Source organism: Eschrichtius robustus, chromosome 8 (genome assembly GCF_028021215.1).
Source record: "Eschrichtius robustus isolate mEscRob2 chromosome 8, mEscRob2.pri, whole genome shotgun sequence".
NCBI classification, from domain to species: domain Eukaryota; kingdom Metazoa; phylum Chordata; class Mammalia; order Artiodactyla; family Eschrichtiidae; genus Eschrichtius; species Eschrichtius robustus.
The window spans coordinates 106,455,741-106,476,600 of record NC_090831.1 but is presented as its reverse complement, the minus strand read 5'-3'; the positions used below and the strand labels follow the sequence as shown (position 1 = coordinate 106,476,600).

Genomic DNA, 20,860 nt, shown 5'->3' with positions numbered 1-20,860 from the left:
AAAAACTGACAGTGTTGGTATGAAGTTTAACATTTAAACAAAAGTTTTCACAGAAACCTAACACGTGCCTAAAAAGATTTTACAAGGGAGTTCTAGATGCAGGTCTAGATGATGTCAAGAACTGATGGATCTCATGATTCAAGACAGCATTTTGGGTTCTAGTTAATTCTTAGGATTAAAAAAATTTGTTTTGTTTTAAAGTGAACCACTGCCCCAGTATGAAAATTTAATCTTCTCCTGAGACCAGGGCTTCTGAAATCATTCAATTCTTGAAGCGATTCAGTGAACTTGTGTTCAGTCAGTGACTGAACCCTGCCACCAATGGTTTCAAAGTTCAAAAAACAGAGGCTCCAAGAGTTTTCCACCTAAGAGCACCAGCCCTTGTCTTTGCCTACTCTCCCACCTCCTATACCACCCTCTGCCCTTCCCCAAATACTTCAGCCAGTGGCTTGATGGAGAAGCTGATATTTATAACTTCATAATTGCAAAAAAAAGGGTCTTCTTGTCAATTTCAAGAATTAGCACCTCTACGACAGAATGATCTGCCTGTGTATACACTCCAGTAAGACTTTTCCTCCTCAACCAGTTTCCATCCCTCAAATGGCAGCTTTGGTAACTTCTTAACTGGCTTAGTCCTTTGTTGGGAATAGCATTAAGCTCAGGCAGGGAACACCTTGGCTTCTAAGTTTCAGGCATTCACAGCTTTTTTTTTTCTTTCTATTTTTTTTAACATCTTTATTGGAGTATAATTGCTTTACAGTGGTGTGTTAGTTTCTGCTTTATAACAAAGTGAATCAGCTATACATATACATATATCCCCCTATCTCCTCCCTCTTACGTCTCCCTCCCACCCTCCCTATCCCACCCCTCTAGGTGGTCACAAAGCACCGAGCTGATCTCCCTGTGCTCTGCAGCTGCTTCCCACTAGCTATCTATTTTACATTTGGTAGTGTATATATGTCAATGCTACTCTCTCACTTCGTCCCAGCTCACCCTTCCCCTTCCCCGTGTCCTCAAGTCCATTCTCTATGTCTGCGTCTTTATTCCTGTCCTGCCCCTAGGTTCTTCAGAACTTTTTTTTTTTTTTCAGATTCCATATATATGTGTTAGTGTATGGTATTTGTTTTTCTCTTTCTGACTTACTTGACTCTGTATGACAGACTCTAGGTCCATCCATCTCACTACAAATAACTCAATTTCATTTCTTTTTATGGCTGAGTAATATTCCATTGTATATATGTGCCACATCTTCTTTATCCATTCATCTGTCGCTGGACACTTAGGTTGCTTCCATGTCCTGGCTACTGTAAATAGAGCTGCAGTGAACATTGTGGTACATGACTCTTTTTGAATTATGGTTTTCTCAGGGTATATGCCCAGTAGTGGGATTGCTGGGTTGTATGGTAGCTCTATTTTTAGTTTTTTAAGGAACCTCCTACAGTTCTCCATAGTAGCTGTATCAATTTACATTCCCACCAACAGTGCAAGAGGGTTCCCTTTTCTCCACACCCTCTCCAGCATTTATTGTTTGTAGATTTTTTGATGATGGCCATTCTGACTGGTGTGAGGTGATACCTCATTGTAGTTTTGATTTGCATTTCTCTGATGATTAGCATTCACAGCTTTTAAACAGTCTCTCACGTCCTCATTTAGGTTGCCAATGACATTTTTTGAAAGGATGAAATATTCTGGACACAGAACCAAATCATCATTAGTTGTTCTTTCCTTTGTGTCACCATTTCCCCCATCAGGCCCCAAATTTTAACAAAAATAATCCTAACCCATCTCCCTTCATTCCCACCCCATCCCTCCCACCCCAAATAATACGCCACTAATAGCCAAAAACTACATATATGCTACGCTGTAAAAATGCAGAGTTAACACTATTGGGAAGAAGGCTGTGGGTTGTGGGGATGCTCTTTGAAGATCTACAGTATCCTTTGCTCTCCCACATCCCTTTCTGCAAGTTTTGTCCTTCATAGAAGGCCCTTTGCTTTTCTCAGCAAAGTTCAGAATGGGTTGCCTTGAAACACTGACCCTCCTTCCCCTCCACTGGGATGGGTGTGCAAACTATACAGCATGGAGTGACTTTAAAGCACTTGGGCTGCTGTAGGGTACAGAAACTATACTGGCTCTTCAAAAGACATCTTCTCAAGCCAACTCTACGCTGTCAAGACAAGTAGAACTCCTTCTTTCCCCACTTGAAACCCACAGTCATATGTGACAGGGGCTGGTACTCAGGAGAGTTAATTCTTGTCATCTTTTTTGTCATCATCCTCTGAGGGGTAGGAATGCCACGTCAGCCTTTCCTCATAAAAGGATATGGCAACCTGTGGGCACTTGACATTGGCCCTCTTGGCAGGGACCAGGTCAACCTCATCAGAGTTTTTCCATTTCATCAGGAACATGAGTTCTCCACTGGAGCCTGTAGCTCCAATAATCCGCTGCGGTTCCAAACCCCGGGCAAAGCCTCGTGGCTTTTCTGACTCTTCTTTCTTCTTCTTCGGTTTGCTCTCCTCCCCCGTATCTTCCGAATCAGAATCAGCTTTGCGCTTGCCTCCCTCTGATTTATCTGTCTCGTGTGCTGTTTTCTGTGACTGCAGGAACTCAGCAATGAGGTCGGGGCAATCCAGGTTTTCTTCTGGCTCCCATGGGTTGTCCTCATCTGAGAACCCCTTCCACTTTAGGAGGTACTCCACTTTGCCCTTTACCACTCGACGGTCGAGAACTTTTCCCACCACATATTCTTCTTTCTCTTCTTCTAGCACCTCCTCCACTTTCTTCTTGTTTCGTTTTTTCCCCATAGTGCCCCCAGCTTTCTGGTATAAAGGGTGACGGGGCTCAGAGCAGCGCCCACGAGCCCGAGAGGAATCGGTGCTGCGCTACAGGCGCGTCTTGTCGGGCCGGCCGGGGGAGTGGCGACCAGTAAAGCAACAAGACAGTTGACCGCGGTTGAGCCCCTCACTGAAGCGTCGTACTGCAGGCCCCGGGCAACGGCCCTCCTTTTTTTTTTTTTTTTTTTTTTTTTGATTAATGTCTGTCTACCCCCACGAGACTGTATACCCCATGAAGGTAGGCGCCCCGTCTTTTTTTAGCTCACCAATTTTATCCTTAGTGCCTGGCACGTAGTAGGACCTCAGTAAATATTTTTTTGAAACAGTGTATGATCTGTGCCTATTTGTACTTTAGTAGCTATAATTTGTCTGCGAAGTGTTAAAGGCACAGTTGTACTTATCTGTTATAGTGTGACAGATGTCTCATATTCTCTGAGAACATGAGAATTGTCCGAATGATGTATGTGACGTACTTGCGTTGATGTGCATTCTGGCTGTGTTTTATCTGGGAGTCTGGGGTGGCACTTCAGAAAATATTTATTAAACATCCATTATATGTTAGATCCTGGGTTAGGGCCAGAGTAAAACCAACTTCTCCGGCCTGCCCTGCTGAGTTTGGTATCGATCTCCAGGAGGTTACATCGTAAGCAGTGTAGGAAATAGCGAAGCCAAATTTCTCTACAGCGGCGGGGGCGGTACTTGGGTTAGGGGTGGAACCCCGCTCAAGAAGCTCCGCCCCCGGGCGTCATGATTTTTCTTCCGGAATGTTTTTTCTCTTTTTACCACGTTTTCCTCCGGACTCTTTTGAGTGAAGAGCACTTCCGGAGTCTCCCGGCAACTTGGCGTGGTCCCCCTTACTAAAACCTGTTACTTGACTCGCGTGCGCGACGCCGCGTGTTTCTGTTTCTCGGCCTTATGGCCGGGCTGACCCTGTTTGTGGGCCGCCTCCCGCCCTCGGCCCGCAGCGAGCAGCTGGAGGAGCTGTTCAGTCAGGTGGGGCCGGTGAAGCAGTGCTTCGTGGTGACTGAGAAAGGTAGGGGGCGGGGCGGTCGAGGACAAATTTGGGGTTCCTGGGAGCCGGGTGGGGGCGAGGACACCCAAATTGAAGCGACCCGTATAGTCCTTTACCTGCCGCATAGTGAAAGGACTTGGAAGTTGAATTTCTTTTCTAAACGGACTCTGCTTTAGATGAATCCATACGGGCCGTTTCTGAAAGTCAAATCGGTCCCTTAAATTTATGTAGCGCTTTCCGTTTATTATGCGCGCTCACATATAAGATCTTATTTGGTAGTAAATAACTAACTTTTAATAAAACACTAGTAAGGCTTATTGAGAATCAGCTGATAGCCAGGTGCGGTGCTTGAGTTCCATGTGTTATCTCATTTAATTTCCCCATCAGTCTTGTTGGGTGGAGAGTTAACTCCATTTTACAGACGAGGAATCTAGGGCTTAGGGAAATTTAGTAATTTCAGCTAAAGTTCATACAGCTAGTAAGTAGTGAATTCAGAATTTGATCACCAGACCCGGAGCTCTTAACCAGTATGTTATTCATTCACCCAGTTATTTATTCCGTAAACATTAATTGAATGCCTATTTTGTGCCAGGCAACTATTGTAGGTCCTGGGGATACAGCAGTGCACAGAACCAAACCCAAAACCTTGCTCTTGTGTTCAAGATGGGGAAGACAGCCAATAAGCAAATAAGCAAAATATGTAGTGGTAATGGTGATAAATGTTGAGGAGAAAAATAAGTCAGGGAAAAAGGATAGGGAGTTTCTGTAGATGTGTGTGTGGTGGTGGGGAAGCTGTAGAGGAGTGAGGAGTAGCCAGGGAAAGCCTTTCTGATGTGAGAGAGGGAACATGTGTTTCTCAGTGGGAGGAGCAGCCTAGGCAGAGGAAGCTAAAGGATACTGAAGAAGAGTGTGTGTAGTATATTGGAGGAATAGTGAGGAAACCAGGGTGACTGGAATGCTGTGAGTGAAGGGAAGAGAATTAGCAGATGAGATCTGGTGCTACCAGATCATGTAGGACCTTATAGGCCATTGCAAGGACTTTGGCTTTTACTCTGAGATATGAAACCACTGGTTTTGAGCAGGGAGCAGTAAATATGATCTGGCTTGCATTTTGGAAGATTCTCTCAGGCTGCCGTGTTGAGAATAGGCTGCTAAGAATAGGACAGAAGTGGGGAGACCAGTTATTAGGCTCTTGTGGTAATCCAGGTGAGAGAGAGGTCATGGTGTTGGACCAGCTGTAGTAGCAGTGAAGGTGGTAAAAAGTGATTGCAATATGGATATTTTTGAGAGTAGAGCTGAAAGAATTTGCTGATGGATCAGATGTGGGGTATGAGAAAAAAGAGAGTGTCAAGGAGTCAAGTCTGACTCCAAGGGTTTTGGCTTGAGCCGCAGGAGATATTTACTGACTTGTGGAATACTTTGGGTAGTAAGCAGACTACTTGGTCTGTCCTTTCCTTTTTTGATGCAGTAAATTACTTAAAATTTTACTACACAAAAATATTAAACTGAAAAAAAAAATACCAAAAAGGGCAAAGGTGGGTTACAGTTGATATTTGCAACTGTTTGTCTTAAATGATTCGTTTGGAGAAAAGCGATGATGATATTGGCTTTTCTCTTCTTGGTGTGTTCTGACAAAATGAGGTAAGAGGTTTACGGCCGCTTTAGAAAGGTTTAATTTGATATTGATTTCTAGGGCTTGGTAATAATGGTAATAGTGTCTGCAGGCTTCTGAAGCAATGTTTATTGTTTGAGGTTCTTTTTTCAGGGCCCCTGGCATTCATTGCTGATCTGTTCTGCGGAGCGGTGGCTGAATTATTTCTTTCTAATTTTTGAAGCTACCATACTTACCTTTCCTACCTTCTCTGGTGATGTTTTGTTCTGTTTGATGTTGAGTTCTTCTTTGGGGGTGTAATGCATATCATGGGTCCTCCATATTCTTGAAATTATCAGGAAAGAGGGAAGAAAGGGAGCTAACAGCAAAGACACCACATTAGAAGAGGAAGCCTAACAATTTCTGAGCAAAGAGGGGACGGGGGCCACTCATGCTAATCTTGTCTCTTTCTCTTTTGAGAATTTTGGCAGACTGGCTGGCCTGGCTGTATATTTGCTAGTTTAGGGCTGTGAGAATACTGGTTTAGGGATCTTGGCTTACTGTTAATCCCCCCTTCCCCCATCCCCATACTGTTCCAGGAAGTAAGGCATGTCGAGGCTTCGGCTATGTCACTTTTTCTATGCTGGAAGATGTTCAGAGGGCCCTCAAGGAGATTACCGCCTTCGAAGGCTGCAAGATCACCGTGACTGTTGCCAAGAAAAAACTGAGAAATAAGTCCAAGGAAAAGGGGAAAACTGGTGAGTTTCTAGTAGCCGAAGGGAGTTTTCCCCCAGGATTGAGGGGACAGTGGATTGGCTCTGGGAGTAGTGTCTAGGCCTAAAAGCTTCCTGAATTTCCTCTTGATGTCCAAAATCATCCAATGTATTTTGTTACTCATTTTAGTCTTTTGTTTACTTCTGAGTCTGGAAAACCTGGTGTTCCTGGGCATTGCCATACTTAACCTTGTGTTAAATGCCATCTGTTGCTAGTAGCTTCTTTCCTGTGATGTTCTGGGCCGAGGGGATCACAGATTTACTTCATTGCCATTTATTTTTTAGAAAATTCAGAGTCCCCAAAGAAGGAGCTGCAGCCTAAAAAAGCCAAAGTGGCAGATAAGAAAGCCAGATTAATTATTCGGAACCTGAGCTTTAAGGTAAGAGACAGAGAAAACTAACAGTGAGTGTTCTGAAGGCTGTTGGAGCCAAGGCATGCTCATTGGTCGAACTCCTCACCAGGATGGTATAATTGGGCTTAATTCCTTCTGGCAACGAACTTCAGCCTTGTTGAATTCAGAAAATGGGCCTGTATAAAGGAGAACTTATTAAGGACAGAGACTGTGAAGATGCCTTGGGGAAACTACTGCTGAGAAAGGGAGGGGAGGAAAAGCTCTCTGCTATCTGTCCTTTTTGCCTGTATAGGTACAAAGCAAGATGTCGTCTATTTTGAAACGTTTGGTGTCCTAGTCTCAAAATTTAAGAAGGAATACAAATATTCAAGCTCTTCCTGGTGAACTAATTGAATAGTTGATGTTTTGTGTTTATTTGCTGTGATAATATCTCTTTTTCTTTCTTCACTTTTGGCTTCAGTGTTCAGAAGATGACTTGAAGACAGTATTTGCTCAGTTTGGAGCTGTCCTGGAAGTAAACATCCCTAGGAAACCAGGTACTGGCAAACCTTTATTTTGTGTGGATTAGATTAAGGTTATTTTACATAATTGTCTTTTTCTGTATCACCTTTGAACTAAGCAGAAATACAAGGTTCAGGTCATACTCTGTGAGCCCCAGATGACATGATATATGTAAAGTATCAGGCACAGTGCTTGACAAATAACAGTGTTTAGTCCCCTTACGGTATTGTTAGTTAGATCAGAACTACTTTTAGAAGGCAAGTTACAGTTTGAGAAAATGCATTGCTCTCCCCAAGCCTGTGTCAGGGTAACCTCAGCAGGATATAGGCTTTTGCTTTGGGCAAGGGGCTGACTGGTTGATAGGATTTGGGTCTTCTTGCCAGTCCAGGTTGCTGTAACATCTTCTTAGTGTCTGTTGGCTCCCTACCTGCTACCTCTAACTTCTTTGTTGTGTTTGCACACAGATGGAAAGATGCGTGGTTTTGCTTTTGTTCAGTTCAAAAACCTCCTAGAAGCAGGAAAGGCTCTCAAAAGCATGAACATGAAAGAGATAAAAGGTAAGTTTTCTATGCTCGTACCATTGACTCAGATATTTCTGGTGTTTAGGCAAATTAGCATAGTAACCCACTTTCTACATTTTCGAAAGGTGTTTGCCTTGTTGAGAGTCTCATTGCTAATATAGAAGCTGTTTTGGTGAAATATTCCTAGCACTTGATCTTAGGGTTAAACTTGAAAGGACCCATGCTGTCCTTCTCTTTTCTTTTTTTGGTGATGAGTGTCCTTTTAAATCCCTAATGAAAAACTGTCCCTGACTGATAGAGGCAGGTTGCTGTCTAGAGGATGTGGGATTAGCAGGTTCCTTCCTCTTGGTTATGATCACTATTCAGCATCTGTGGGCTTTTTTTTTTTTAATTATAAATTTATTTATTTATTATTTATTTATTTGGCTGCATTGGGTCTTCGTTGCGGCGAGCGGGGGCTACTCTTTGTTGTGGTGCGTGGGCTCTAGGTGCACAGGCTTCAGTAGTTGTGGCACGTGGGCTCAGTAGTTGTGGCTCACGGGCTCTAGAGCACAGGCTCAATGCTTGTGGTGCACGGGCTTAGTTGCTCCGTGGCATGTGGGATATTCCAGGACCAGGGATCGAACCTGTGTCCCCTGCATTAGCAGGCGGATTCTTAACCACTGCGCCACCAGGGAAGTCCACCTGTGGGCTTTTAAACTGACCTGGATGTTACTCTGGGTATTGATTTACCAGGTACAGTGCCTAAAGAAGGGATTGGCTTGGAGACTTCCTAACTTCTGAGTAACGTGCAATTATTCCAGAATGTCTGTTTTCCCTCTTGCTAGTATAACTGGAAACTTGGTCTAACTGGAAGCACTGTTCTGATTCTTACTCTGTCTTGTTCCAGGTGTAGTGGCTGTGTAGAAAGGCAAAACTTCTGTTCATTGATAAAAAGGTTAAGGGTTAAAAGAGTAGACACCTACCAGGAATTTTATTTTAGGACCGACAGTCTCTGAATCTGCAGTTTCTTTGTCTCCTTTGGTTCCATTACTGTCTTTGACTAATAGGAAGTCATTTATAGGAAATAGGAATGTTAAAGAGAAGGCCTTTCTGATGCTACTTTTCTGTCTGACAGGGCGGACAGTGGCTGTGGATTGGGCTGTGGCAAAGGATAAATATAAAAATACACAGTCTGCCTCTGTCGCAGGTAAGATGCAGTGGTGTTGGATAGGAGGGGTTTTATGTCCTAACTGTTTGTCAGTCTGTATTGTACCATCTGGTGATCTGGTCCCAAAACAGGATCTTTTGAATCTAAGCCCACTCCTTGATGTGGATGTGAAGAGTGGGGCCCAAGTTCATTGTCCCTACTACTTGCTGTCCTTTCCCAGCTTTCATAATAGGGAGTGATGGAACATTAAAAATAGGGAAACTTAAAACTTGAGTTTTATTTAGAAAACAATTGGCTTTTAAGCCACCAGGAGGTCAGAGAACAGAACTCACAGAGATTAAATTTCATGGCTGGGCTCCAGAGCATGCATCGTGCTGGCCATGGTGCACGATGATAGGCTGTTTGCGGAGGCTCAGTTGCTGAGCCAGGTTAACCGTAAGGCTTCTGATGAATGGGACAGCCTCCGAGGGAATCTCAGCGATGAGGGGTTTTTGTTGTTTGCTTTTTTGCTTTTTTTTTTCTCATACTTTTTCCTATTATGTACAGTAAGAAAAATATATGAGCTTCTGTAAAACCAAAGGAACTGGGAACTTGGGGTATTAGTTACTCTTGTTTAAATAACCTTGTTTTGGATACTAAATGAATTCCTAACTTTCTTTACCAACTATGTATGTAGGTGAGGAGAAGAGGCCTGAACCTAAATGTCAGGAATTAGGTCAACAGAATGGCAGGGAAGAAGAGGATGTGGAGGAGGAGGAGAATGATGGTGATTATGATGATGAGGAAGATGATGAAGAAGAAGATGAGGAGGAGGAGGAGAATAAAGAATCAAAGCTGACCAAGCCTGTGCACATTCAGAAGAGGTAAGTGGCTCAGTGTGTTCTGAGGCAACAGAGGAAGATTCAGGGTTGTCCCTGAGAGGAAAATGATATCTTTCCCTGCCCCCATCATTGCAGAATTGACATGTGCGGTGAAGTTGGATAGGCAGGCCCCTCTCTCATCCCAGAACCTTAGTTCTGATCTGTGCCATTGCAGAGCAGTCAAGAGGGCAGCACCTGCAGAAAGCAGTGAAGAGGAGCATTCCGATGACAACAGCGACCTGGAGGACAGCGACAGTATTGATGGTGGAGAGGACCTGGCTCAGAGTGATACCAACACTGAAGAGCAAGAGGAGGAAGGTTTGCCTTAAATTTAAAATAAGTTACTGAGAAATGTGCATCAGTTCAGCTCAGTCCTCTTTTTAAATAGGACCCTAAGGTGTCCTGTCAAATTTATGTTTAAATGCTGAAAATGAAACCTTTATATTCCTTTCTTTTTTTAAAAAAAATAAATTTATTTATTTGTTTATTTTTGGCTGCGTTGGGTCTTTGTTGCTGCGGGCGGGCTTTCTCTAGTTGCCGTGAGCGGGGGCTAATCTTTGTTGCAGTGCACGGGCTTCTCATTGTGGTGGCTTCTCTTGTTGTGGAGCATGGGCTCTAGGCGCACAGGCTTCAGTAGTTGTGGCACACGGGCTTAGTTGCTCCGCGGCAGGTGGGATCTTCCTGGGTCAGGGCTCGAACCCGTGTCCCCTGCATTGGCAGGCGGATTCTTAACCACTGCGCCACCAGGGAAGCCCCTATATTCCTTTCTTTTAAAGATTTTTTTTTTTTTAATGAGTTTGGAATAGTGTTTGAGGATTAAGATTCTTAGGGAATTTAAAACCTAGCTTGATGCTGAGGCACTGCCTCTGTCTCTCTCAATTACCCAAATTGAATGAATAACTGGATAAACAGGATATTGCATCCTACCACTAAAATGGGTTCTATTCAATTAATTTAATTTAATTTATTTACTTCTGTACTAAAATTACATTTTATTAAATGTAACAAACTCAGGAAGGGAAACACTTGTATTTTTCCATCCATGCTGTTGTCGGTAAACAACAGATTATATGGAGTAGATGTGAAAGCCCAAAGATGGTGTTTTTTCCCCTCAGTGATTAGAGGTATTATTTTAAGTATGTCTGCAGTGTTAACAAACCCCAGAACATCAGCTTAGTATATTCTACTCAGAATCAGAGGTACTTGAATCACTGGCACCTTCCAGGATGAAGACTGACAACAACAATAAAATAATCCATTATGATAGTAACACACTACTGAACTCAGAATTTCTTATCTGGAAAAGCTCAGTTCTTTTAAGCAGTCTTTTTTGCCTTTTATCATGGGCTTAGGAGTCAAATCATGTGGGTTCAAGTCCTGGCTTTTCCATTTCTAGTTGTCTGGTTCTGCAAGTCCTTGCCTCTAGTTTCCATATTACTTCATCTGTGATTGGATGTTAGAGGTCCCTATCTCCTGACATTGCGGAGAGTACCTTCCCAACAGTATTAGTTGCCTTTGTTGCTACTAATCTTATTTTTATGTGCCCCCCCCCCTCGCCCCCGCCACCAACAATCTAAAAAATGTGTGAGTCTCATTAAGTTAGATGTAAGATGGCTGCTGATAAAATCTTCTGCCTTTAGTGGTCACTGGGAGGGAGGCGGAGGCAGTCTGAGCATTCCACTACTCCAGTTGAGCAAATTAAGTCTCCTTTCCTCATCATTTGCTTAAAAAGAAACATTTATTGAACACCTACTAATGTTAAACTTTGGGCTGAACAGAAAAAAAAATCCTGTTCTCTAGGAGCTTTTGATCTGGCTCCACTACTTTCAGTCACAAAGGATTGGCAAGAAGACAAGCAAAGACCAACAAAAACACTTCTGCACTTTCATCAGAGTTTTTTAAAAATGTAGATGAAACAATTTGGAACTGATGAATGAACACTTATGTGCACACCCTTCCCATGTTGTATGTAAATGCCCATGTGTTTGCTCTTTGGAAAGGTTGGAATAGATGCTTCATGTGACAGTGATTTTTAAACCTGTCATGAAAGAAAAATGTACTTTTTTTTTTTTTTACTGTTACTACACCTTCGTTTATTCAGACAACAAATATTCAGAGTGCCTGCAGTGCTAGACACTGGGTGAACAGGAGTTAAACGAAAATAAAACGCCACATTTCCTAGAGATCACAAGTATAGCTTGTTTGGCAGAGGGTTTCAAATCCTGTCTCTGCTCCTTTCTTAAGGTATGACTTTGGGGCAAGTTACTTAACCTCTTTATACCTCAGTTTCTTCATCTATAAAATGGAGATAATAACCACATAGGGTTGTTGTGAAGATTAAATTATTTGTGTGACTAATGCCTTGTACTACTAGTATTGTCACTGTTACTGTTCTGTGGCAGTGGTGGAGTATAAACAGCAATTTTGACCTGAAATGGGGATAAGGGACTTCCTGGGGCATTTTGTAAAACTGTAACCAAACCATATTGCGACTTTTATCAAGAATGTTGGGTTTAAACTCAACTAGTTTATTGAGGGAGGCAGGTCATTTACAGAATGAGGAGCGGTCAGTAAGTAGTCCTTTAGTTTGTCTGGGTGGAGGTTTTTATTCACTTATCAGGTCTCCCTTCTCCCTTTTCTGTAAGTCTGGCGTTGATTTGACCATATGAGAAATCTGAGGAAATAAGCTTTTTCTGTGAGGAGAGAATAGTAGACACCTTAGAAGCAAAGAAGCTTTTATTCTGAAGGAACTGAGAGACCTTGCATTCTACAACCAGATTCAGCTGTCTCTTACCATTCTTTCACTTGAAAAAATTATAAGACTGATGGATAATAATGGGAGAAAATTAATTAAAAATACAGTACAAAAAATATAAATAGTGCAGAAGGGTGTAATATAGAAATTTATGTAAGATCTTTAAAAGTTCCTCACGGGCTTCCCTGGTGGCGCAGTGGTTAAGAATCTGCCTGCCACTGCAGGGGACATGGGTTTGAGCCCTGGTCCGGGAAGATCCCACATGCTGCGGAGCAACTAAGCCCGTGTGCCACAACTACTGAGCCTGCGCTCTAGACCCCGCGAGCCACAACTACCGAAGCCCATGTGCCACAACTACTGAAGCCCGCACGCCTAGAGCCTGTGCTCTGCAACAAGAGAAGCCACCACAATGAGAAACCTGTGCCCCGCAACAAAGAGTAGCCCCCGCTCACTGCAACTAGAGAAAGCCCGCGTGCAGCAGTGAAGACCCAATGCAGCCAAAAATTAAATAAATGAATAAATAAATAAATTTATAAAAAAAAAAAAAGTTCCTCACCAATCCTCCCAGTAGTCCCCCAAAATAATCTCTGTTATTTCTTTTGTATCCTTCCAGAAATTTTCTGTGTATATATAAGCATATATGTCTATTCTTAAAATTAATGAGTCTCCCTTAAACCCAAATCCGCAGCCACTTAGGGCCCCTCCCCAGAGACAACCAGTGTTTCTTGTGTATCTAAGGATAGTTAATGCTTTTATAAGCAAAAACATGAATGTATATGCACTTATGTAGAATATAATGTGTATTTGTGTATGCGAATGTAGATATATTTTTTTTCTCCTCAAATTTTTACATTTTATATTTCCAGAAAGTTTACACTGTCACAACAGTATATGGGAATCTCTTCTTTTCCCCACACCCTTACCACAATGGATTTCATCTGTCTTTTTTGTTGTTTGCCAATCTGTTGGTGATAAATAGTATCTCATTTCTTGTGCTGTGTTTTTCTTTAATTATGAGTGCGTTTGAGCATCTTCGAATATTTAGTTGCATATCCTTTGTTCATTTTTAATTGGAGTTCTTAATTTATGTAAGATCTTTATATATTTAAAAGGCTTTGTTGTAAGGCTTGTACTAGTCTTTTTCAGTTTGTTGTTTTTCTTTTTACTTCGGATATACAAGTCTCGAAAAAGAAGAAGAAGAAGAGGAAATTACCCTCTGATGTGAATGAAGGGAAAACTGTCTTTATCAGGTATGACTTTCTATCTTGAGAACTGCTGTTTGTGTTGCCTTCATAGGTTTCTTTTCTTCCCTTCTTCCTCCCTCCCTTCTTTCCTTTCTTCGTCTTCTTCTTTTTGCACTAATTCTGTTAGCTAGGCCAAAAAGTTAGATGCATCTAAGACCATTAGCACATCTGCCTAGGAACATAGCACACAATGAGAAATGTGTAGGAGAATCAGAACTATACACAGAAGATAAATAGCAGGGGTCTTTATATCTTGTCCTCATTTAGATTTCATTCTTTGTAATTGGGGTGGGATCATTTGGAACAAATCAGTTTTTCAACTATTAGAACCATCTTGCTTCTGGCCTTTGTTTTAGGGTGAGTGCTGGGGAGGGGTGATACCACTTATCCCAAACGAATTCTCTCTTCATGCCTAACTTATCTTCTAAAGTCATGTCCAGAGTATAGTGAGGCATCCCATCTGTTTCCTGGAAAACTGAGGGAGGGAGATAGGTGTTGTTTCATGTTGCCATTGCTGTTTTAGTCCTACTGACTGCAGTAGGTTGGTATTTTCAGGAGGTTGGGATATCTTCGGCATACCTCAAGCATGCCTTCTCATACTTTCTTAAGTACCATTGTGCTAGGGCCATTTGGGTCTTATTTTAGAGATGTCTATTTTATTCTCCTGTATAGTCTTTTAAGATTGTTTTCATTATACAAGTAATTTATGTTTATTGTGGGAAATATAGGAAATGAATAAGCAAAAAGTTAACCTTAATCACTGCTTGGGGAACACCCACACACATATTCATAATATCATAAATATTTACAAAGATGATTTTAGCCTATACATGCTGTGCTGTAGCCCATTTTCTTTCTTTTTTTTAATTTTTGAATTTAATTAATTTTTTTATACAGCAGGTTCTTATTAATTATCCATTTTATACATATTAGTGTATATATGTCCCATTTTCTTTATAGCATGTCTTTCCAGGTTTTTTTTTACTGTGTTATTTGTAATTTCCATATAATTTTGTATTTGTAAAGGATTCTATGTAACAGGAAAGAAGGAATGTCACACTTAGAAGCCCACACTTAGAAGCCTGTGACCTCAATACCAAGGATACCATTCCTTATACATCTTTTAATTAAAAAAGAACTTAGGAAAGTAAAGGATGGAAGAAAGAAAACTATGTCCATGATGAGGCAAATTAGAAGAAATAATGTAGCTAGCACATGTCTTATTCCAGAACATCTTTTTTATCTTGGTAACTCCATAAGATAGAACTGTTTATGGGGTTGTTAACTAGCATAAGAGAAGTAAAATTGTAGATATTTATTTGGGACTGTTTTTCTTACCCCGGGAAGGCTGTGCATAGCTGGGAAAAGAGGAATCTTTACACTGTGTTGAAATTTAGTAGAACAAAATCTTCTTCCAACATTTTTTAATCCCATCGAGAGAAATAGTAGTTTTTTTTTTTTTTTTTTGCACTTAGCTAGTAAACTTTACCATGTTTGGTTTTGAGTTATTATTTTGAAGGATTTTCTGACTTATGTAAAATTTTAACTGAAACCTGGATTTCATAGGAGTACAGAGGAGACGTTGAGTGACATTTGACTTTTCATTAGCTGTCTGTGAGTCTTTTGGTTGTAGTAAGGGAAACTAATTTTGGCCAGTTTAAGTGAAAAAGCTGGTTTGTTGGACATTAGGGTGGCTCACAGAATAAAAGTTGTCAAAGAGCAGACCTCAAGAAGGGGATGAAGATCTGGGTGGTTCTGGGACCCTGGCTGCAGAAGGCTATGTGTTCTTTTCTCTGAAGACACCCATCCTTTTTTCTATCCCTTGTTAAGGTATAACATGTGTATTCTGTAAAGTGTGTTAATGTAAGTGTACAATCAGTGACATTTTTCATGTATATAACCATCTATATACATATACCTTTATACATGGATATATGTATATCCATGTAACCATCACTCTGATCAAGATATAGAACATTTTCAGCTCCCCATAAGTTTCCCTCAAGTGGGACACTGCTGTTTTGAAGTGAATCTATATCTACAACTTCTGGTCTTTGTATATGTCTGTTCAAGTTTTATATTCTTGGGAAGGAGAATTTGATTAACAGAGGAAGGTCAGTCGCTTACGGCCGATAGGCAGCGTCATGCACTGGAGGCCTGGCTAGTGGGAGCCACCCCCAGGTGCTGTCCCTGGGAAGGGTGGTTATGAGCAAGGGAACCACTCCAGTTAATGTCTAACTCACTCACCTTGTACTGGAACGCAGGATCTCACTTTTGTAACTGACCTTTCTTGTGACCTGATTGTCCTCCATAGAAACCTGTCCTTCGACTCAGAGGAAGAAGACCTTGGAGAGCTCCTCCAGCAGTTTGGAGATCTTAAATATGTCCGCATTGTCTTGCATCCAGACACAGAGCATTCTAAAGGTATTTGCTGTCAGCTGGTCAGGCCCAAAATGGTTGAGACCACTGCCATGGGCACTGACTAGGTTACATGAGAGCATAATGTGTGCCATTCTGAGGGGTCTGCCATTATCCAGGTTTCTGTGATCCATAGAAGCACCAAGGACATTCTGAGGTTGTCTTCCATGATGTCAAACTCAGCATCTGTAATGGTGCTGCCAGCCATAATTTTGTCTCAGCTTTTTAAGCTCTTGCTTATTTACTTTAGGGTAATGAATTTCATTTGTTGTTCTTTGAATTTCAGATGTGATAGCATCTCACCGGAATTAATCATTCCACATTGCTTGAAATTGCTGGGATATTTTTCAGTTGCTTTTGTTAGAGATGGAAACTGACAGAAACTTTGTTGAAGTGGCAACAGTCAGAAGGAAAACTATGTAGCAGGAGTGCTGCCTTAGTTTTTTTTCTCCCCCCCCCCAAAGCTATTTCTTTTGAGCTTAAAGGTTGACCACTCCTCATTCTAATATACTGTTGTTAGGTAAGCACCTTTTCAACCCGTTCATAATCTTTGATTTTATCAACTGCAGTCCTTCTACTAAAGCAGTGAATTCTTAATTCATTCTGGTTCTTGATTCCTTTGAGATCTAGCAAAAACTCTGAACCCTGTCCTCAGAAAAATGCCATTTCTGACTGTTTTGGGGCTCTTTGGAGCCTATCTATGGATTAATTGCCTCCATTCTGAACCTTCTTATTTTCCAGTTTGATGAAACTTGATCATTTTTGGTTTTTACTCAGCTATGAAGGATGTAAATGAGGTAGTATAATGGAAAGAAAACTGAACTGCTTCCTGGAGATTAGGGATCTAATCCCAGCTAAACCATAGACCAGCTGGGTGATTTTTGGCAATCATTTAACCACCGTGGGCTTCAGTTTCTTATCTGTAAAACGAGTGGGTTCAACTAATCACTTAACGTGCGTTCAGCTCTGATATTCAATTATGCTTCTTGGACCTTCTCCATTTCTAGTATATTTTTCTGAAAATGGGCAACTAGGATTGCATAAAATGTTACAAGTACTGTAGGATATTGCTTGACTTTGATGATCTCTTTTGTCTCTTTCTGGGTGCGGTAGTGTATTGGGTTGACATTTTCAGAATGGAGTCTGTAGTTGACTTGCTCAGTCTCTTTCTTGGTCTGTTAATGTTAGCTGAGAGTTAATGGTCTTGATAGGCATAGTTTCCATTATTTTTTTTTCATAATGCATTGTCTTTCCTGAGCTCATATTAAAATTTTCTGGCACTTTTTCTGCCTCCTCACACAACCTCCTCCTATACCTCATCCTTGTCAGCATGCTATTTCACTGCCTGGAAGGGCTAAGTATTGTCTGAAGACTTTTAGGAAGGTGGTAGGATTTAACCCAGCAGTTACCGTGGAAATTCCAATGGTAAAATTCTTACCCATTCAGAGAGAGGAACTCATCCTATTTTCTTCATATTGGACAAACAGGCTAATGTGCCTGTTAGAAACATTTTTTCCCCCATGTTTCTTTCTGTATTACTTGTTTCTTCCTATTGAGTATCTACTAATGCTGAACATTATGGTAGGTGCTACAAATGTAGAAACAGCCAAGAAACATGGCCCCTCTTCCAGAGACATTCAAGTCTTTTGGGGAAGATGCCACCTGACCAGTGCTGTAATAGAGATGAGAGTGGAGGACCGGCGGGGGGGTTGAGGGGGGCACTTGGCTCTGCCTGGAGGAAGCAGGGAAGACCTCACTAGATGGCGACCCTTGGGTTGGCCTGCCACAGGTGTCCCTTCAGTTAGTCTGCTGCCATTCATTCTTAGAGGGGCAAAAGATCAGTGCTCCAGTAGCTCCAGGAAATATGGCATTATTTTCATATATGAGGGAATAATTAAAGTTTAAAGGAATACTAACAAAATATTATGGAACTTAATTTTTTTTTTTGAGTTTACTGTAAGGTGAACTTGTTTTTCTTACAAAAGCTGCTTTTCATCAAGAGCAGAAAATTAGGATGGGTAGATTGGCCCTGCCTCTAACCAGTGAAAGGTGTGGAAATTCTCCAGCATGAGTCGAGTTGAATTCATGAAAACAAAACAAAAAAGAGTTGAGCTCGCGGCTTTCTGGTTCACCACTATATTCATGGGATAGAGGCCAGGGACTTTTTTTTACTCCAAGAGCTAGATCTGTCCTTGTACAATGCCTTCCAGTGACTGTGATGACAGTGAGCTCTGTAATTTAATTTCAGGCTTAAGTGGTTGTTTCTTTAGTCCTCTAATAGGCGTGCAGAGAGTGATGCTGAATTAAACGTTAGGCTGGAATTTCTTTGGATTTCTTGTGGATATTTCTTATTAAGGAGTGGGATGGTGAGACTAAAGTTTCTAAGAAGCCTTAGAAAAGATGAAGGAAGTAATAATAAAATTTCATTGTGAGCAGGTGTGCTATCTTACCTGTCTTTGAACCTCCAGCGCCTGACACAGTGCTTCTTAGTTAAGTCTCATAGTACTAAACAAAAGGATGCTACCACCCCTCCACTCTGTGTCAGGCTGCCACCATTTGTAGTGTTGTCTTTGGATTCCTGGTGGGCCATGGGTGTTTGGGATCTACTTAGTTTTGTCTCTCTGTGCAGGTTGTGCATTTGCCCAGTTCATGACTCAAGAAGCGGCTCAGAAATGCCTCGAAGCTGCCTCTCCAGATACCGAGGTAAGGAAGACATTTCTTTACTCTGTAACTTAGGCAGTAGTGGCTCCCAGGGGCGACATCTGATGTTTACACAAAGCTTTATTATTATTATTGTCAATGATATAATAATAATAATAAAGCTAACACTTGTTGAGCACGTAGTGTATGTTAGGCACGGAGCTTTACATGCATTACTTTATTTAATCCTCACATCAGCCCTGTAGGTGTATATAAAGTAAGTACAATCATTATTCTTACTTTACAGGTGAGGAAGCAGGTATAATAATCTATTTATGGTTCACTCTCTGTATGTCAGTCTCTATCCTAGGCTGATGACATGAAACACTGGGACAAGAAGGGATTAAGGCCATCTGTGAAGTGGAGTAAATGTTTGAGAGAGAAAGTGTGTAGGTGATGGAGAATTTTTCTGTGTATTCTGTAACCAAGTACAAACTGTTTTGAGATAAGTTACTCTGTATTGCCATTGTCTCTTAAATTCTCCTGAGTAGAGTTAATACTACCATTTCATTAGCTTTCTTTAGAGTACTAAAAATTTGCCAGTTTACAGATCATTTTCCTCAATTTGGGCCTACTTTGGGACTAATCAGCTCCCTTAAAACAAACGAACATGTGGCCTTTGCACAGCTGTGCTAAATACTGTTCGGCTCAGTGATCTACTTGCAACCAGCTGGGCTAAAACATCCTGGGGGTTGGGTTCCACAGCATAATTGGGGTTTGCTGTTTTCCCTTTCCTTGGTGTTCCTTGTCAGGTGCTTAGCTTCTACTCATCATGAATTTTAAGAGAGGTTGCAATCTGTTACAGAGTGGTGGGCTTAAACTGGATGGCCGGCAGCTTAAGGTTGACTTGGCAGTGACCCGTGATGAGGCTGCAAAGCTCCGGACAAAGAAGGTGAAGAAGCCGACTGGGACCCGGAACCTCTATCTGGCCCGAGAAGGCTGTGAGTGGTGGCAGGGAGATGGGAACCAGGCTTCTGAGTAGCTGGCCCCTTGCTGTGACAGTGACCTGGCAGTAGTATGTTTGGGGCATGTTTCAAATTAAAAACCCTGCGTCCTCTTTAACAGTGATATATTGTTAATCCACTTTAGTAGATGTGGCTTTCTGTTAGGAAGGCTTCACCCAGTTCATGGATTAACGAGTCCCATTCTCCTTTCTGCCTGCTTGCCTTTAGACCTTTTTGTCAGAGGATTAGCAGGGCAAAGAGGGAGGAAAAACTCAAATTACCTTTGCCTTTTGTCATCATTCCTGATAGGTTTTCTGAAGAAGTTGAAAATTATGACTAAAATTACTCTTTTGGATTACTCATGGATTTTAAATATGCACTGAGTACCTTTCCATTAATGTCAGAAAGATAATCAGGAATGAGCTTTAATTAAGACAAAAGAATCCTTTTCTCTAGGTCACACAATATTGCCACCTGCTGCCCAGCTGCCCAGCCTGGACTAGCAAATGGGAGACCATTAGCCTTTGAGACTAGGCCCTGTGTTACGATGTAGCTGTTTTCTAGGTTGGCTTATCTCACTGCTTAGTAATGGCTCCCAAATACACGCGCAGTGAAATTCCAAGGACAGGTTATAGGTAGAGCATTTTTGCATTCTAGATGCCTAAAATGTACTTATTTCCAGAACTTCCTCTAGGCCTTTCCATCTGACTTTGGGCATGTACATGAAACTCTTTGAGGGAAAGGAAGGAGAGGAACAAAATCACAAAATGTTCAGAGTTTTAGTCCTTGAGAGCAGCTCATAGACAAGAACTTAGCCCTGTAGCCTATTTCTGGACCTACCCAGATGCCACTATGTCCTGGCCAGCATAGTCCTCAGGGCCCTGTACAGAGAGCTTGCATCATTCAAATCACATTCCTCTTATTGCTCAGTGAAAATTCCCTTGCTGATGTCTTGGCCTTTTTCCCTCTTTCTGCAGTGATTCGTGCTGGGACGAAGGCTGCAGAGGGTGTGAGTGCTGCTGATATGGCCAAAAGAGAACGAGTGAGTAGATTAGGCACCAGTCTTCATGTTCTGCATGACTTAATAAAATCCATAAATAATAATAATTGAATGCTAGAGATGCTCATCAAAGAGCCAAGCAAGTATCGGTCACAGGTGCTGCTTACACTGTTGTTAGAAAACAAGCACACAGGTGAAACAGCA

At 41.7% G+C, this 20,860-nt stretch overlaps 1 protein-coding gene and 1 pseudogene across 1 annotated transcript in view; one reads left to right on the top strand and one right to left on the bottom strand.

Annotated features, from left to right (window-relative positions):
* Positions 1-2,246: 2,246 nt before the first annotated feature.
* On the bottom strand, positions 2,247-2,804 carry LOC137768547 (chromobox protein homolog 1 pseudogene; annotated as a pseudogene).
* Positions 2,805-3,652: 848 nt separating this feature from the next.
* RBM28 (RNA binding motif protein 28) overlaps positions 3,653-20,860 on the top strand; it is a 28,458-nt gene continuing 11,250 nt past the window's right edge. The window contains exons 1-13 of the mRNA XM_068549397.1: positions 3,653-3,867; positions 6,037-6,195; positions 6,496-6,590; positions 7,024-7,099; positions 7,529-7,621; positions 8,703-8,774; positions 9,412-9,598; positions 9,771-9,913; positions 13,531-13,600; positions 15,909-16,018; positions 18,642-18,715; positions 19,518-19,653; positions 20,634-20,698. Of these exons, the coding sequence (XP_068405498.1) occupies positions 3,750-3,867; positions 6,037-6,195; positions 6,496-6,590; positions 7,024-7,099; positions 7,529-7,621; positions 8,703-8,774; positions 9,412-9,598; positions 9,771-9,913; positions 13,531-13,600; positions 15,909-16,018; positions 18,642-18,715; positions 19,518-19,653; positions 20,634-20,698 (1,398 nt within the window). The 5' untranslated portion in view covers positions 3,653-3,749. The remainder of the gene's footprint in view (positions 3,868-6,036; positions 6,196-6,495; positions 6,591-7,023; positions 7,100-7,528; positions 7,622-8,702; positions 8,775-9,411; positions 9,599-9,770; positions 9,914-13,530; positions 13,601-15,908; positions 16,019-18,641; positions 18,716-19,517; positions 19,654-20,633; positions 20,699-20,860) is intronic.